This window comes from Syzygium oleosum, unplaced genomic scaffold (assembly GCF_021117445.2).
Source record: "Syzygium oleosum isolate NSW1041296 unplaced genomic scaffold, Sole_v2.1 Sole_v2.22, whole genome shotgun sequence".
NCBI classification, from domain to species: domain Eukaryota; kingdom Viridiplantae; phylum Streptophyta; class Magnoliopsida; order Myrtales; family Myrtaceae; genus Syzygium; species Syzygium oleosum.
In genome coordinates this window covers 3,495,217-3,514,510 of record NW_026607506.1, presented here as the reverse complement: position 1 = coordinate 3,514,510, position 19,294 = coordinate 3,495,217, and the positions used below count along the sequence as shown (strand labels likewise).

The 19,294-nt window shown below is 42.9% G+C and overlaps 2 protein-coding genes and 1 pseudogene across 2 annotated transcripts; all 3 read left to right on the top strand.

Moving 5' to 3' along the window:
• Nucleotides 1–241: 241 nt before the first annotated feature.
• On the top strand, nt 242–5,561 carry LOC115669904 (serine/threonine-protein kinase BSK1-like). The gene is made up of 9 exons (XM_030591071.2): nt 242–903; nt 1,010–1,145; nt 1,527–1,660; nt 1,848–1,953; nt 2,862–2,947; nt 3,892–4,080; nt 4,301–4,465; nt 4,546–4,659; nt 5,121–5,561. Exons 1-9 carry the CDS (start codon nt 514–516, stop codon nt 5,373–5,375), a joined length of 1,575 nt encoding a protein of 524 aa, XP_030446931.1. The 5' UTR covers nt 242–513; the 3' UTR covers nt 5,376–5,561.
• Nucleotides 5,562–5,704: 143 nt separating this feature from the next.
• LOC115669941 (uncharacterized) lies at nt 5,705–8,513 on the top strand (annotated as a pseudogene).
• Nucleotides 8,514–10,782: 2,269 nt separating this feature from the next.
• Nucleotides 10,783–11,532, top strand: LOC115669940 (uncharacterized). The gene has a single exon (XM_030591123.2). The coding sequence runs from the start codon at nt 10,783–10,785 to the stop codon at nt 11,530–11,532; it is 750 nt and encodes a 249-aa protein (XP_030446983.2).
• Nucleotides 11,533–19,294: the final 7,762 nt, after the last annotated feature.

Genomic DNA, 19,294 nt, shown 5'->3' with positions numbered 1-19,294 from the left:
TGGAGCGAGAGACGAGACGAGACGAGACGAGACGTTTCACAAGAGTCCACATGACGACGGAAAACGACAACAAAATAGTCGCGACCCCGAAAAACCCGAAAAAGAAAAAGGAACAACAAAAATACCAGCGAAGGCGAAAGCCCCTGTCATCGACAGTGCTCCCCGTTGTAAGCGAAAGAAGAGAGAGAGAGATGGAGACGAAGTGACCAACGAAACAAAGAAAGAAAGCTTCACCTCATCTCTCTCTCTCTCTCTCTCTCTAGCACACGGCTGCTTTCTCACCAGAGAGATGTATAAAGATCTCTCCTCCTTGTGACTTTTCCTGTAGCCTCTCTTGGCTCTCTCTCTCTCTCTCTCTCTCTCTCTCTCTCCTCAGGTTGTACAAGAAGAGGGAGGAGGAGGTCGAGCGCCAGGACCAAGTGGGGGAGGGGTTGGAGTTTCCATTATTCGGCAGTGGGTCAACTCGGGCTACCCTTCTTTTGTTGGCTTTGCTTCTTCTCTGATTCTTGAGTCATGGGTTGCTGCGGGTCGTCGTTCTTGAAGGAGCCCGGCTCCGACGACAAGGACCACCGCCCCCACCACCAGCGCCGCAACAGCTACACCGCCTCCGCCAACCACCACCGCGCCCAGCCCTCCAACGGCACAGACCACCTTGCTGGGGGGGCCGGCGGGGCCGGCGCGGGGGGCGGCGGGGTCGGGTCGGCGGGGTTCATCTTGGAGTTCTCCCTGGCCGACCTGAGGTCCGCCACCAACAACTTCAGCTCCGATTTCATCGTGTCCGAGAGCGGCGAGAAGGCCCCCAACGTCGTCTACAAGGGCCGCCTCCAGAACCAGAACAACCGGCGCTGGATCGCCGTCAAGAAGTTCACCAAGCTGGCTTGGCCCGATCCGAAGCAGTTCGCTGTACTTTCCCTTTTTGCCACTCGCTGTTTTCTCCGCCCTTCTGTCTTTTTGTTTTGTGATTTATTTTGACAGGTTTCGTGCTGGGCGTCTTTTGGAACTTTTGTAGGAAGAGGCAAAGGGAGTGGGGAAGTTGAGGCACAAGAGGTTGGCGAATTTGATAGGTTATTGCTGTGATGGGGATGAGAGATTGCTCGTTGCAGAGTACATGCCAAATGACACTCTTGCGAAGCATCTCTTCCACTGTATGTAGCTCCCTGCAGAATTTTTTTGTTTCGAGTGTTTTTGGGTTTGATTTGCTTTTATCATGACGCCGCATCTTTGTCTCTAACTGCGTCTGTGTTTAGGTTCCAGCACTTGTCTGTTTCATTTGATCGATGCCCACCATTTGTTACTCTTTTAGCATGCGATTAACCATAGCAAAATCTCGATAGATTCGCCTCTTTAATGAGTAAACAGCGAGCTTTGAGTATAGTAACGCACCAACCTGTTTATGGCATGTTTAATTAACGAGTCATGTTTAGTAGACGTTTCTTTCTACAGCTGGACAAGACATTTGCCATTCAGTACATTGGTTAAGTTGCTGGATTCCAGTAAATTTAACTGCTTTGATCATTTTGTTGCAGGGGAAAATGAAACTATCCAGTGGGATATGCGTCTTAGAGTTGCTCTGTACATTGCCGAAGCCCTAGATTATTGTAGTAACGAAGGCCGTCCGCTCTACCATGACTTAAATGCATATAGGGTTCTCTTCGATGAGGTATGACATGTATTAGGTAATGACTGCCTTTTAATGATCACGGTGTAATTATGAAAATAAATGATCAATTATTACGTAATGATGTGATTTGACTGATTGGCTCAATGATGACAATAACATCTGGATGGTCTATTGACCTATATGATTTTGCAAAACTGGTGAGCTGATATATAGGTTCTTTTGGCAGAATGGTGATCCTCGACTGTCATGTTTCGGCTTGATGAAAAATAGCAGGGATGGGAAAAGTTATAGCACAAACCTTGCGTATACTCCACCTGAGTATTTGAGAAATGGTAAATCCATTCCCCTTGCCTCTTTTATGAATACTCCTTTGCCAATACATCTGCAGTTTCCTGGTAATCTATACTTATAAATTACATTTATTGATGAGTTCTCTCCAATCTTTGGTGCATGAGACCTCGGATTTATTCCGTTTTTCTATTGTATTAAGTTGGCTTTCTTTGTCATGAGAATGTTTCTCTTTGCATGAAAGAGAGTGGAAGGAGGTTTGGAGGAGCTTTTGTGAGGATTTCCAGAGAGTGTATAGCAAACTTTTATCCAGTGTTTGCTTGCAGGAAATCCTGGAATATTTATATGTTTCTGAGTGAGGCCCTACTCTTATAGATTGTAGTCCCATCAGGTGACAATTGTTGTCTAGCTCCTATCATAATCAAAAGAAGCTGTTTGGAACATCTGACTCTGATTAAATATTTTCACAAAAACAAGCTAGCTGCTTTCCTTGGAAGATTGTTATAATCGGTTCTTTTAGGACACAATGACTATTGTCTGCTCAATGTCGCCTTGAGTTAGTGAAAATAGGGTAGACTCCGAGATTTGGGTGAACTTCAAACGTCTCTCATTTATAGGTATTCTGTATGAGGGTTGGTCTTAACCTAACATCCCATGAATTTTAACTGCGCATGCTTATTACGGGGCCGAAAATATCCCAGACAGTGGTTTTTAGGTTTTAGTCATCACAGTAGATTAAAAGAGATAGAAACTGCCCATGTCAAACTCGTTGCTGCTATTAGCTATAGCTAAAGCATTGATCTATCTAGCAGATAACGATGCTTGTGTATGCATTGATAAAAGTATTCTGGTAACCCCTCTTCAAAGCATGTCTTATTCATTTTTCAGCTAGGTGGATTTTGCAGGGTGACATAACATGCATTTTTTGGCTCACTTTTTGCAATGCATGCAGGACGTGTAACCCCAGAAAGTGTTATCTTCAGCTTTGGGACAGTGCTTTTGGATCTTCTTAGTGGGAAGCACATTCCTCCAACTCATGTAAGTAGCCTTATAGATGTTATGTTTTTCTAGTGCTTTGTCCACACAAGAGCCGCAAAAAACTTGACATACTTGTGGTATTATTAATTTTAAGGATGTGTTAAGCAGACACTAACCTTAGACAAACAACTAGAGTTTTGCTGCAGGCATAGTAGAAGAGTGAGAGATAGTGCTGTTGTTTTATGCTCATTGTTTCAGTTAATATGAGAAGGTGCTGCCCTATCAGTGTTGAGCGTAAAAAATATGTACCTTTAACGGATTACCAACCTGCAATTAGGCGTGTATGCGTTTCTAAATGCTACATACAAACTGAATCCTTGACCTTTTGTAGACAACCCAACTTTCAGGGCTTATGAACTCTGATGAAATGATATATCTCCAGTAGTTTAGCTTCTCATCCTGAAGCAATGCCTCCTGAAGCTATGGGCATTGCTTCAGCGACTTACATGGAATGAAGTTTCTCTTAGTTACAGTGTTCTGAAGTTGTCTAAAGATTACTCATGAAGGCTGCAGCCTGCATGGTTCAGTGTGAATTTGTCCCCATTTCTTGAATGGCCTTACCTGTGCAATGCTTGAACGTGAACTCTTCCAATAGATGTTGATATGATTAACGGTCTAATTTAATGTCTCCTTGTGGCTTGTGCTGAGCAAACTTTACTCATTGGCTAAATAAACCAACAGGGAAGTATTTTTTTTTTTTGATCGGAACAGGGAAATATGGACTGCAAGCATTTCTTGTACCAATTGCGATGAATGTTGGATTCTGTCAGATATTCTTGTGACTTTGTTTCTCCCTATTTTTATTCTATACTAGATTAGGGTAAATGTGTTGATCTAATAAGTAACTTAATGTTCATCATTACTTATTTAAAGAGTGTGGTTTCTTATTTTGTATTCTTAACGATGTTGTATACTGTCCTTAAGTGTTCTTTGCATTGAGACAGGCTCTTGAAATGATCCGTGGCAAAAACATCCTCCTCTTGATGGATTCGCATTTGGAGGGTGACTTTTCAATTGAAGAAGCTACTTTGGTCTTGGATCTTGCCTCACGGTGTTTGCAGTATGAGCCTAGGGAGCGTCCAAACACTAAAGACCTAGTTGCAACCCTTGCGCCGCTGCAAAATAAGCCCGATGTAAGCTGCCAGCTTTGCTTTGATAAAACTCATGTTTTACATCTGCTTGAATTCTTACTTGTGGTGTCCACCTTTCTGATGCCTCTATCTTTTAATGGCCAACTCTCTGATGCCTTTTCAAAAGATATTATGTGATGCCATTGCATTCTGAATATCTTGATTTTTCCATGCCATCTTCATTTTATGGAGTGTGGCACTGATCATAACCTTTAGCTTTCAGGTTCCGTCTCATGTGATGCTGGGGATTCCGAAGCATGAGGAAGCGCCTCCTACTCCCCCACACCCGCTTTCTCCAATGGGTGATGCTTGTTCAAGAATGGATCTCACAGCGATTCATCAAATTCTGGTAACGACGCATTACAAGGACGATGAAGGAACCAATGAGGTAATTTGGGTGTGGCATTATGGTCTGGCACATTTTAATTTGGAAAAGGACAAACTAACCTCATTTTACCAAATGGTCAGTTGTCCTTCCAAGAATGGACCCAACAAATAAGGGATATGCTGGAGGCGAGAAAGCGTGGCGACTTGGCATTTCGTGATAAAGATTTTAGAACAGCAATTGACTGTTATTCTCAGGTATGCTTTCTACGTACTGATATACTATAGAATAATCATTTTATGCAAGATTCTGCCATTGGTGAGTTGCTTTATTATTCAAGTGAGGGAAGACCAAGATACAAACCTTTATTTGAATTAGAAACTTCGAGTCAAGAAACCCTCAAGTGGATCAATTTCACAGATTATAAATTCTTAGACATTCTAAATGCAGTGGAACCTGTATTGTGATTTTATTGTCAGTGTCATGAGGATATCGAGCAATTGAAATAGCTAGTTCATCTAAATCCACCTGGCAAATTTTCTTGTTGTCATTGGGTTGCGAATGGTTGACCAAAACCTCTCTGTAGTGCCATTGGCGACTTCTCCATCTGAACTAACAGATGAACTTATAGTAGCGATGGGATGGTTTAGAATTGAACAGGAGCGAACAAAAATTACTTTACATGACTAAGTTCTGTTTTCACGACGTTCTCTTGCAGTTCATTGATGTAGGAACAATGGTGTCGCCGACTGTTTTTGCACGCCGGAGTCTTTGCCATCTTATGTGTGACCAACCTGATGCCGCCCTCCGAGATGCAATGCAGGCACAATGTGTGTACCCAGAATGGTCCACTGCATTCTACATGCAGGCGGTTGCACTTGCGAAGCTAGACATGCACAAGGATGCAGCCGACATGTTGCATGAGGCCTCTGCCCTTGAAGAAAAGCGGCAACGTGGCGGAAAAGGATCTTGAGATATGGCCATTTTTTTTGTCATTTTTGTTTTTTGGGGCCCTTTTCTTTCTCCTTGTCCTTGAGGTGGTGGTATTGTTATTGTAACTAAAAAGGAAAAACATGGAATTCTTGTATAATTGGAAATTGGATGCAATTATTCATGTGCAAAACCACCTGCCATTGAGTTTGATCATGGCTGATCTTCACCAACCCGTGTAAATTTTGCCCCCACAGAACTTTTTAAGAGCAAGTTATAACTCTACATTCCGAGGGCCCCAAGTGCAGTGCTTCAATGTTGGGTTTCACAAACAGCCTACTAAGGTAGTCTTATTTACAGGAGAAGCGAATTAAGGTGGTTTTCTTCTGGTTATGCATTGTATGCTCTTTATGCTGGGAAACTGTAGGGAAAAAAATCACACCAGCATTCTACATGTATCAGTCAATCCTATTTGTGTATGACGCAGAACGTAAGAAGTCACATTGAGTGAATTGAGTGTTTAAATTGATATGACAAATTCCGACTTTGAATTTATCATCGATCATTCTGATTAACTTTGATTGATTAACTTTGAGGACCATGGACAGGATGCATAGCTTCACAGGACGCATGTGGAAAGGAATGATTTGGGGCTTGCCTCTGTGAAACCAGTGGAGTTGGAAAGTTAGGATCTGTATCATCAAAAAGACTGAATTGTTACATGCATATGCATTTTTCCCGTCGCCTCATCATGTTCATTTTGAAACAGAGTTGTCATTTGACCCATGTGAGAGTCTGAGTCGATTGCTTTGATGTCAAGCTGTAAACTACACCAGACGTGCTGTCAGGGTGGATCTGTGGCATTGTCACTCGGATGGGGGAAAATGATATGTTATTGTTTCCCATTAGAAAATTAGCTAGGCTGTCAAGATTCCCAGTTTTCTTGAGATCTGCAAGATGCCTTGAACCACAACTCCTGAACCCATAAAATTTAAAATTCATGGCTTAATCAGGCAGTAGAAGTCAATGCCCCTCGTGGGGCAACTTTAAAATGGTTGTCTTATATTGAACCCAAATTATTATTATTTTTTCATTTTTTTATTTTGTCTTTACCATTATACAGATCTCTAAGTCCCTGAAATATGCAACTAAAATGGAATGAATAAAGTACAAATTGAGACCCAAAGCAGATCCTAAGAATCAATTTTCCTTTACGCCATGTCCAATATGAACTATGGAAATAAAGGGGAACAATCAAGAGAATGGTATGTGGTTTAATTTCTAACACAATCCTTTTATTTGTTCTTGTCGTGCAGGGACTATTGCTTGTGTAGCAGAACTACTCAACTCAGGAAGGAACCAGACGTGTATAATCAGGAATTCGAGTCTCTCTATGCGCATCTTCATTTGTAACAAACGAGGTACTGAAAACTGAAAATAGCTATGAGCGCAGCTCATGTGCAGGCTTCATAAACTCATTAAATGTGCCTGGAAATGGACTGTTTTCTGTCTGGAAGTCATGGAGGCAATGCCTAGTCTTCCTTTATATCTTAATCTTCTCTTGGGTTTCATGAAATAACTGCTAACAAGATTTAGAGAGTTCAAACGTGTGGAGTCTCTTCACTCCCAAGGATCTAGTCTAGTGTCGCTTGGCCCAAGAACAATGCTAATTTTACTGATGTAAAATGCACAGGATTATCTAATGGGTAATGACGGCTTTTGAGCAAGTCCGAGTGCTGTCTTTGAAGTTCAACAATATGCAACAAATAGTAGTCCTCATAGAAAAATAAATAGATCACATGATTGGAGCTTATGAATTTATAATTTGTGCTCAAGGATGGGAAGATTCTTGTTGTTCCCTCCCTAGCTAAATGCTGTCAATAGGATATTTCTGTGGCCCACACGATCAAGTTCAGACTCAGATCTACAGAGAAAAGCCAATTAATCATCCTTTGTTTGGAAATCGTGACAGCAGTACCGTCCGTGCGCATCAATAATTAAAGTCGTTCGAACTTTCTTATCTGCTCTAATCTCATTGTAATAATGACGCGTTCGCGGAGATGTCAGAGGATCCACGACATGATAGCAAACAAAGTCTGTAAGGATGGTTTTTTTTGATAAACTTGAGCCCTTCTATATATGCAAGGTAAGAGGTCGCTCATGCTTCACAAGCCCTCTCAGGTATCAAAGCCAGTTACAATTCCAGATTAGTGCAAGACTTACCGTGTCAAAATGGCCTTAAAAACCGAAACTTTTATATCCGTTAGCCATGCCCGCTCTGTCAGCTTACCTTCCAGGAATCATCCGATTGCTATGAGTGTTGAGGAGCACTTAAACAGAATCAGATCATCCGAAGCAGCAACATCCTCCTCAGCATCATCAGCATCTCAAAAGCTGGGAGACCTTAAAGATCTCTGCTCTTGCATCGACAATTTGCTCGAGATGCCTCTGACCCGGCAAGCGCTCTCTCATCAGTGCTGCAGAACAGGTGTTGAAGACTTGTTGGATGGATCTCTCTGGCTGTTGGATGTTGGCGGAACTGTGAGAGACGTTTTCTCACAAATGAAGGAATGCAGCCAGCAGCTTGAATCATCATTCAGAAGAAGAAAAAGACTCAAGTCTGGTAAGCGAAGTTGAGGCATACTAAGTTTCCGGAAAAAAACTCAAGAAAGTGATTGCCAAATGCTTTGAGAACTGGAAAAAGATGGAGAAGCACGCTGCGAACAAAGGCTTTGTTGAAGGCGCTGCACTTACTGCACTAAGACATGTTCAAGAAATCGGTCTTTAAGTGTTTAGGTCCCTCATGAGCTTCCTATGTCGGCGGAAGGCTAGACCAAATCTTAAAGGCTGGTCTTTGGTATCGAGATTGCTATCTTCTAAGAGGGTATCCTGTGAAGGAGACATGGATGCCAATGAAGTGGAAGAGTTGAATCTTGAACTGCTTGTCTTGAGATCTGCCAAAGACATCAATGTTTGAATGCCCGCTGCATTAAAACAACTGGAAGCAATGGATTCGAACATTCGGGAACTAGAGAAAGATCCTGAGTGTGTCTTTAAGCACTTAGTGAAAACGAGAGTTTCCCTTTTAAATATTCTCAACCCCTAATGTATTGACACAATGTATGCCCATTTTACAGTTTTACATTTTAGAACATTGTGTTATAACAATCAATAGAAACTAGAGAAACAATATCCAGTATCCTCTCTGTCTGTCTCAGTCTCTGTCTCTCTCTCTGTGGGTGCACGCAGGTGCGTATGTGTGTGTTCCATTTACTTATATCCACGTCAGAGTTAGCATTTCTTAGGCTTTATTTCGGGAATCTCCCAATCTTCGCTTATTTTCAAGTCCCGCACCCGCTCAAAAAATAAAGAAAAAAAAGAAAAGAAAAGTCCCACAGGAGAAGAATGAAATGAAGGGTGGAGTTCGCTAGACCTATTTGATCCACGCATCCTTACTGAACTTTTTTTTAGAAAGAAAGTCAGCTTAAAGTGAATTTATCCAATTGAGACATGATGGGTTGAGACAAAATGAATCCCTACAAACACTGAGAGTCCTTTCTGTAGAAGTAGTGAAGAACTATAGTCCATACAGCTTCCGTCAAATGATGAGTTCGGACTTTGGCCCTTGATTCTTACTAGTAATTAGGAGATCGTCCTCGGGCGAAGAGCTAGACAGCCTGAGATATGATTTGACGTCGATGTTGAATCAAACCTCAATGAAAACACTAGGCGCCATGACATGATATTAGAATTCAAAGTTGAACACCATCATCTTCAAAATCATAGTTTGCACAGAGTATTTCAAATGTACAATTTGTTCTGTATACAGTATAATATAGAACCTTACTAGTTTGCCTCAATATATGGATTTTCTCTAGTCTCTCATCTCATGGGAGAGTTCTTATCAAACAAAACACTTACTGTATGATTCACCGATACATTAAAAATGCGCATGAGGTTGCTTTGTGGCCTATTTGCAGATGAAAAAAAACCATATGACCAGTTCTACTGTCTGATTGGCACAGCATGATTATCAGTCAGAAGATCTGCGACAAGGTTGACCATCATTACATGAACATACACTCTACCATCCCAACATTATGAACAGGAAAAGCCAATGTTTTACGGGTCAGTATTGGTCGAAAACATTGAGAAGCACCGAGAACTGGTTAGTATGGTCCTAATAAGTGCTCAGAAAAACAAAAATACACACAATTTTTTAGTATATTTCAGGCCGAATATGAAAAGAGAAAAACAAAAGTGTTGAAGTACAGTGTTTAAAATGTGCATCCCCTACAAATTGAAAATTTACAGAAATTTAGTGGTTAGAGTTTTAGGCCCTGAAAGCAATACAAGGAAAATTAGCAACATGTACAGATCCTACTTGGCCAAGTTTTCTGTCATATACAAGACAAGAGCTACTAATTTGTACAAGTCCCAAAAGGCTAAAGAAATCCTTTAACTATTCCAGTGACATGATAATTCACTTATGAACACAGGTGTCTAGATTTCTTTCTTTCTTTTTTTTTTTTACCAATTTATTGAAGAGAGTGTTATTACTTGTTTGTGTGGCCGGGAACAGTGTTATCAGACCCCATTTTATATATTCAGTATTCTGACATTTTAACATGGTGATGACTGATGAGTTAGGGAGGCTTCCACAAGCTCATTTTTTGCCTGCATCACAACTAACGAGCAATTCAAATGTGAATGGAGATGAGTGCAGTTCAGATGATAATCTTCATACTCATCAATGCCCCTAGAGATGATCACATCTCTGTCTGGAGTCATGGAGGCAAGGCCTGGTGTGTGTAGATATTTAATTTACTTTCAAATTTTTGATTGATTAAAGCATCATTGGGCATTGATGAAAAACCGAAACAAATGGTCATTATTGCTGCTGAATCCATCATAGAGATGGGTTCGAGCCCATTATTTGAGCTCGAGGATGGAAAGATTCCACTTGTTCCCTAGCCACATTGGCATTTGGCAACTCTGTGACCCACATGATCAAGTTCAGTTTAAAAAAATTAGGAACGGCCAGTTATTGTTACTTTGTTAGGCGACCGTTGCAGAACACCGTATGTGGCATGATTTTTAAATCTGCTTAGAACTTTTCTTATATATTGTAATCTGCATAAGATCCGCTTTGATGGCGCATTCAGCACTGTTGGAGGATCTGTGACATGACAGTAGAGTAGCTCTGGAAGGATGTATTTGCATTCTTAATTCTTTATCTTCTATATATACAAGGGTTGAAGGGTGTTTGGCTTCACAACTACTTGAGCCATTTTCCAATCCATAACATAGAGAACATCCTGTTTCTCAAGATGGCCTCCATTCATACTTCGAAATGTCCTAGCCATGCTCACTCGAATAGCTTTCCTTGTGGGGTTCATCCTCTTAGCATGAACATTGACGAGCAATTAAACAGAATCAATTCATCAGAAATGACATCCACATCCTCGGCTTCCCAAAAGCTGGGAACCCTACAGGATCTCTTCGACTGTGTCGACGATTTGCTTAAGTTGCCTCTTACCCAACAGGCTCTTTCGAATGAACACCAAAGAAGTTCTGTGGAAAAGCTGTTGGATGGATCTCTGGAGCTGTTGGATGTTTGTGGGAATGCGAAAGATGCTTTCTCACAGATGAAGGAATGCATTAAAGAACTCGAGTCAGTTCTCTGGAGAAGAAAAGGAGGAGATTGTTGTCTTGCCAAGGAAGTTGAAGCCCACATGAGTACTAGAAAGAAGTTGCAGAAAATCATTTCTAAGTACTTAGTGAGTTTGAAGAAGATGGAAAGGAAGAACAGCCTTAACATGGACTCCAACAAGGAAGCTACTCTTAGCTTGCTAAGACAAGCTGAAGAAATCAGCCTCTCAGTATTTGCTTCCCTCCTGTATTTTCTTTCTCAGTCGAGTGCAAATCTGAAACGTAGCGGCTGGTCACGGGTTTCGAAACTACTTTCACCTAAACAGGTAGCATGTGAAGGAGAAGAGGACGCTAATGAAATGGCAACCTTGGATTCTGAACTGCTTTCCCTGAAATCAGGAAAAGCCTCCGGTCTCCAAGTGAGCAACATTTTGAAGCGATATGATGCGTTAGGGTCGAGCCTTCAGGAAGTTGAGGAGGACTTGGAATGTGTCTTCCGGCGCCTTGTGAAAATGAGAGTTTCCCTTCTCAACATTGTAAACCACTAAAAGATATCTGACTTACCATGGATCCAATCTATAGTGGCATCTATTGTACATTTTTGTTACTTGTACAGCGCAACATTGTACATGAAAGACAACAATATATGTCAAAACCTTTCAACAAGAAGTTCATGCCCCCCTCTCTCTGACTTTTCGTTCATCCTATTTCATGTCGAAATTGCTAATCTGCCATTTTCGACTCAAATTACCGGTTTTATGTGATCTGAAGTCTGAAGCATGGATATGCTCACAAGAATCAAGGGAAAGTACCTTTTTCCTAGAGATCGGCTGTCATGTCCTTGGATTTTCCCGGAAGAAGCATGCAACGGAGATTCACATGAACACGGACGCACTTCAAAATGGCTTGGTCCAAGAGACTTTTTTGTTTGGTCCGTATTCCAAGAGACTTGAAGCGCATCTAACGTGCACCACAAGCACAATTGTCCTCCGAGTCCATCATGCTATTTGCAGACACTTAATTTTTGACCTAAGGTTTGAACAAGACTGACAAAGACAATATTACTTTGTTAAAAGTTTGATCAAAGGGTACAAGTCGATCACCAAGAGCTTTCCAAGGATGCCCTATTTGTCCAAATTGGACAGCCTTAATGTATCACATCATTGAATCACGACCATGATTGAGAGATCTAGGGTTTTATGATTTGGCCAGAATGATAACTCACCTCAAAGATCCAGTCATATGCTTTCCGATGCTGCAAAAATGTCGGCAATCGGATTTTAATGAAGAAAATATGATAACTTTTCACTATGGTTATTCGTACTAACCGATTCTTGGAAGGCATCACCGCTGGTTTGAGCCCTAACTCGCCGGCCGCGCGGACACCTCGATTATAAAAAAAAAAAAAAAACCACACACACACACATTTTGGGGAAATACAGGTCACGAGCATTCCTTGGATACAAAGATTGGGTCAATTGAAAATTATACAAAAAACTTATATATAATTGAAATTTGGTCAAATTGGAAAAATTATCAAGAAAAGGGCTAAACGTCGCAATTTGGAGTGGCCAACATGTGGCAGTTGTTGGGCCTACTTAGTGCTGGTGTGCTTCGCTTGCCTTGCACAAGGCTAGCCTGCCCCTCGCAAAGCCGACTTAGCCTTTCGAATGGCAGGCCTGACCTTTCGACACCTTTTTGAAGGGATATTATGACACGTTGAAGGGTTTAGGATTCATCATCTTGGCTTACAAAATTTCTCCACAACAGGCATTCACTTTACATTTTCAACAAGGTATAAATCATGCCAAAACCCCTTTTCGATTGCATTCTCTCAAATTTTTGGTGCTAATCATCTTAATTTGATTTTGTAAATAAAATTCCTTCGAGGTTCAAACTTCAAGATTTTAGTGATCCCATGAGGGTGCGAATTGAAGAAAATTTGCTGTGATGGGTAAAGACTCTAAACCCCCCAATTAAAATTAGGGTTAATACCACGAAAAACCCTAAACTGGTACACTTGTGACACATTTACCCCAAATTATTTTTTTGACCATAAAAAACCCCAAACTGGTACACTTGTGACAATTTTACCCCAAACATACCACAAAAAATTCTAAACTGGTACAAATATGACAATTTTACCCCGAACTAATTTTTAATATTATATTTTTATTTTTTCTTTTCTTTTCTTTTCTTTTTTTTTTCCTTCATCTTCAACCTCTGGCCGGTCGCCGGTCCGGCGACCGGCCAGAGGCGGAAGCCGGCGAGGGCCGCCCTCGCCGGATCCGGCGAGGTCGACCCTCGTCGGTATCGGGCAAGGGTTGCCCTCGCCGGAGTCGGGCGGCCCTCGCCCGATGCCGGATCTAGAGAGGGCGACCCTCGCCTGCGTTTGGCGAGGGCCGCCCTAGCCGGGATCCGGCGAGGGCGACCCTCGCCTACGTCGGCGAGGGTCGTCCTCGCTGCCCGAGGCAAGGGAGACCCTCGCCCGACGCAAGCGAGGGCGGCCCCGCCCGACGCAGCGAGGGGTTGCCCTCGCCAGATCCGGCGTTGGGCGAGGGCCACCCTCGCCTGAGTCGGGCGAGGGTCGCCCTTGCCCTGGGCGGGCGAGGGCGGCCCTCGCCCGACGCCGGCGAGGGCGGCCCTCGCCGGCTTCCGCCTCTGGCCGGTCGCCGGACCGGCGACCGGCCAGAGTTTGAAGATGAAAAAAAAAAAGAAAAGAAAAGAATAAAAAATAAATAAATATTCGAAAAAAATAAAAAATAATATTAAAATTTTAATTCAGGGTAAAATTGTCACATATGTACCAGTTTGGGGTTTTTTGTAGTAAGTTGAGGGTAAAATTGTCACAGGTGTACCAGTTTGGGGTTTTTGGTGGTCAAAAAAATAGTTATGGGTAAAATTGTCACAGGTGTACCAGTTTGGGGTTTTTTATGGTCAAAAAAATAGTTTGGGGTAAATGTGTCACAAGTGTACCAGTTTAGGATTTTTCGTGGTATTAACCCTTAAAATTAATATGGTTGCTTTGCTGGATTAAAATTAGGTTTTGGGAAAATTATTTAAATAATCCCTAAATTTTGAATTAATGTGCAATGTCATCCCTAAACTTTTAATTTGTTAAATGTAGTTCTTGAACTATTAATAAATGGTCAATCTAGTTCGTAGACTATATAAAAATGTTTCATGTCGTTCTTCCGTTAATTCAAGTTAATGGAATCTATTGATGTGACTTTCAATCCGTTAAGTTTGGATGCTAGATAAAAACAAGCTACACGTGGATTATCCATGAAGATGTTCATTTCAAATTTGGACATGGTAATCCACGTCATAAAATAATGATGACATGTTAACGCTCTAATTCTTTTTGGTTAAATTAAACAATGGACATGTTGACTCATCATTTTTAAAAATCCAACTCAGCATTTTTAAAATCCACATAAGCAAATAACGCGTGATTTGTCGTTTGAGCAAATGAAAGGATTACCTTAAACTTTACCCATAGTGCTACATTGAATAAATTAAAAGTTCAGAGATGGTGTTACACATTAGACCAAAGCTAGAGAGCTAAGGCCCTCGGATACAATGTGCTTTAAAAATCCTATGAATCTTTTAACCTATTTCATTGAACTTTACTCATAGTATAATGAACACCGTTAAAAATTCTATGAGGCAACCTACATACAAAAGACAAATGATGGTGACATGGCGTCTATCTATTCCTTCCTCCTTGGTCTTCTTCCTTTGCCTATGAATGCGTGTGCCCTTTTCTTCTAAGAAACCCTTCAATTCCATCTAATTTTCGATGTTCCTAACTAAGTTGAGCATCCATGGTCTTTTTTGTATAAGGGAGAATCAAGTTCGACCCAAGACATGGATGAGGATTTTACTCCGGTTGATGTGGATGTGAACCTGGCGAAGAGGGACTTCTTGGATCGGATTCGAATATGCTTGGTCTGATGGGGCTCCATCTTCCATAGGATGGCGACAAGGGGAACTAGTCTCTGAGTTTGCGCATCAGATATGAGGGTCGGCTGAGGATTCCTTCATAGATGTAGATCGCCGAAGAGAAATCAACATTGTTGATGACGACGGTGAGGGCGGCGGCGGCAGACATGCCGGCCAGGTGCAAACCAAGGAAGAAAAGAAAAAAAAGAAAAAGAAAAGAAAAGACAAACATACATTGATCCACATGGGTACCACGTCATTATCGATTGCCTTCCGTAATCCATATAGGCAATCACATAGGATTTTTAACGGTAGTCATTAACAGAATTTTAACGGAGGGTAATTGAGTCACACGGTTACAAGTTTAGAGTTCTTGATGTTAAAAAAAAAGTTTGGAATAAATGTGTTGCAGCAAGTATAGTTTAACGTCTTTTGTGGTTTTTTCCATTTCCCTAAAAATACTTTCAACTTTCAAGACCCTTATTATATGTGGCTGAGAAGGGAAACATCGCTCCTCAACGGGAACACAGCGTCGTGAAGCTGCCCATGAACATCCCTAACAAAAACCACCCACAGTCCTTATCACGCTCATCATCAACATCAAGATAAGTTGCTCATTTTTACAATAGAAATATGTTGTGCGTTTTTCTCTCCAGCTCAATCTCACCCGACACACCATCATTTAAAATTTCTACAGATTCACCTTGCACGGAACAACCATCAAATGAACTTAAAACCAAATCCAAACTTCAGCGATATCTGGAATATAATTATGACCGAAACAAGCCCCAGCTCACTGACCACTTGCACAATCAACGGAGTCGAACAGCAAGAGACTAGAGACAATCACGGGGAGAGAGAGAGAGAGAGAGAGAGAGAGAGAGAGAGAGAGAGAGAGATTGAGAGAGAGATTGAACCTGCAGGGAACGAGCAGTAGAGCGAGGGAATGAACAGAGCGAGCGAAGGAACAGAGCAGTCGAGCAAGGGAGAGAGCGAGCGAAGGAGAGGAGGTGCGGAGCGGAGGCGTGTGGGGAGTAGGGTTGGGCAAAACTGGACTTATAATAAGCTTTTAAGGGTAAAAAAGGAAACTGACCATATTTCATTAATTGAGGGTTTCAGCATTCCGAAAATGCTGAAAGCTCAAAGCAGGTTAGGAACCTGCCTTGGGCTTTTAGCCTTGAAAATGCTAGCTTTCACTTGAAAGCCCCTTGAAAATAGTTGCCTAACACCTCAAATTTTTCCTAAAGGACTTTGGAGGGAAAATTTCAATTAAGGACCCCAAGTGGGGTCAAATTCTCAAAAAGAGGTCCAAAGTGAACATTGTGTCAAATAAGGGCATGAAGTGCTCAATCAATCTCAAATAAGGACCCGAAGTGCCCAAAATGTCTCAAATAAGGACCTGGATCCCTACGGCCAAAATACTGCCGTAGTGAGATAAATCTTGTTCGATGCTAGGAACAATTAATTTTTAATTTTTTATTATTTTCTTTCTTTTTTCCTTTTCTGTTTTTGTTCTTTTCCTTTTCCTTTTCTTTTCTTTTTTTTTATTTTCTTTCTCCGTCGGCCATAGCCGGGCGGCGTGAGGTCACCGGCGTCGGGCGAGGCCGCCCTCGCCGGCGTCGGCGAGGCCGCCCTCGCCGGCGTCGGCGAGCGGCCGCCCTCGCCCGAGGCTGGGCGAGCCGCCTCGCCGGCGTCGGGTGAGGCCGGCCTCGCCCGGTTGCGGGCGAGGTCGAGCCTCGCCGGATCTGGCGAGGGCTCGGCCTCGCCGGCGCCGGGCGAGGCTCGACCTCGCCGGCCTCGCCCGGTTGCGGGCGAGGTCGAGCCTCGCCGTTGTCGGGCGAGGCCGGCCTCGCCCGATTGCGGGCGAGGTCGAGCCTCGCCGGCGTCGGGCGAGGTCGAGCCTCGCCGGATCCGGCGAGGCTCGACCTCGCCTACTAACCGGCGAGCCGGCCTCGCCCAGACAACAGCGAGGCGGCCTAACCCGGCCCGGGCGAGGGCGGCCCTCGCCGACGCCGGCGAGGCGGCCTCGCCTGAGGGCCGGCGACCTCCGCCGGCCCCGGCTACCTCCGCCGGCCCCGGCTATGGCCGGCGGAGGAAGAAAATAAAAAAAAAAAAAAGAAAAGGAAAAGGAAAAGAACAAAAACAGAAAAGGAAAAAAGAAAGAAAATAATAAAAAAATTAAAAAGTTACTGTTCCGGTGCCGGAACAGTAACTTCTCTCGCCGGCCGGCAGGTATTTTGGTCGGCCGGGGACCCATGTCCTTATTTGAGACATTTTCGGCACTTCGGGTCCTTATTTGAGACTGATTGAGCACTTCAGGCCCTTATTTGACACAATATTCACTTTGGACCCCTTTTTGAGAATTTAACCCCACTTGGGGTCCTTAATTGAAATTTTCCCGGACTTTGGAGCCTAAATGAGCTTTCAAAATACTGTACCAAATGCACCTGTAGATCTAATAATAACAAGGCTCCATCATATGTATTAAGCTTGAAAATTAATCAAAAAAAAAACCATTAACTTTTGGTTAAAGGACATCACAATTGTCAAAAGTTTTGCAGGATGCTCACTTTAATTCCAAAAGTTTCATACTACGTTTACTTTAGTGTAAAAAATTTTCGCCGGCTCACTTAAGTGCCAAATTAGAGAAAAAACGACCATTTAAGTGATTTAAGTGAAAATTTCCGGTCAAAAGTATTACGTGGTATTTATAATTAATATATTAAAATGAGTAAGACAATTTTTTATGAAGAAATCCCATCCGTGTAGATGTCGCTCAATCCGATGTGGCTGGGAAGGGCATGTACGATGTCACTCAATCCAACCAAGCAAAAACGACATTGCACACAAAGAAGGTTATAGGGCCCGATTGTCTTCAACATTGGCTGACCATCACACCACTCTCCCTGTTGCGGTCGCTCGCTCGCCGTCTCTGTTGCTCTCACGCACGGCCACCATCGATCACCGTGCTGCCATAGCCATTCTCTCGAAGGCATCGCCCAACTGAGCATGAGTAGAGACTGGGCAACCACTATTAACCCACATCGGTTGCCAATATCTCAGACCGGCCATAGACCGACCCTGCCTGTCGTTCATCGTCCTTGCTGGTCGCCGGCGAAGTCGCAGTCAGTTCGTCCGATTTTTTCTCTGTTTCCGGCGAAGAAGGCTTGAAGAGTTTGGGGTTCGCTTAAAGCTCGTTCATTGGTGTCCACCACTAGTGACGGCTTTCCTCTCTATTTTCAAGCTGCTGGAGCCACCGCTGACCATTTCAGTTTGTCATCCCAGGAATTTCCACGTAGCTCTTGGCTTGAATTTAGTCTCGTGTCCTTTGAGGGAGTCCCCACGTTCGACAGCTTTCTGCCGCCCATTGATCACATTCAGTAGCCGCCGCAAGTGCTCCAGTGGGTCCAACCAAACGTCTTGCATCGTTTCATTCCGTCCATCTGCGTTAATCTCAACAGAGGAGCGGCTCTATTCTGCCCTGTGTTTTGGCCAAAAAGCTTGAAATGCTTCCAACTCGTTGATCCTCCTGTGCCGGTTCTCTGTCTCGACTGTGTTGCTGGCTCTCTCTCTATCTCTCTTTCTTAGTAATTTGCACTTTCTCTTCACATTCTTCTTTAGTTTGAAGAAGATCGGTGTCGAAGGATTGATCGATCCTCTCTCTCTTTGAGCTTCAATGGAGGATCTGAAGATGGACTACCCATTTTTACCTCCGAACTTCGTGACCATCCATCATCTCCGAGAGAAATGGCTCAAGCGACGGCAGCCGCAGAAAAAAACAGAAGTAGCTCGGGACAGGTTGACGATCACCTAGGAAAACCACCGCAATGACCGACAAAGCTGCACATAGGTTTGATTATTCAAATCATATTAGTTCTAAGTTTTTTTGAGGCAAGAACATGAAGGAGACATTGACAGGAGGCTTTTGGGTGTACTCTAAGATGTGTAATGCATGAACTCCGCGTTGTAAAGATTCCACTTGTCTCCTAGCTCTACCATCGCATGAATATTTTTCTAGCCCACATGCTCAAGTTCAGTAGGAAATGCTGCATAATAGCATGGTCGCCCCTCTATCTGAGAATCTTCACGACACACTACACGCGTGTATGAGTTTTATTAAAGATTCAGATCACTAATATTGATTCTTCTTTCGTGGAGATTGGAAAACCAGTGGAGGCATTGTCGGGAGGCTCTTGGAAGATACATGACATGACATGACAGCTAATGCGAGCCCGCAAGAATGGGATTGTTGAGTGCCTCTTGCTCGGTATAAATATACAAGGATTTGGGTGGCCTGGCTTGAACAACTCCCTCTAATAGGAAAAATTACATCCAGAGAAGTTAATAAGCTTCCTTCTCTCAAAG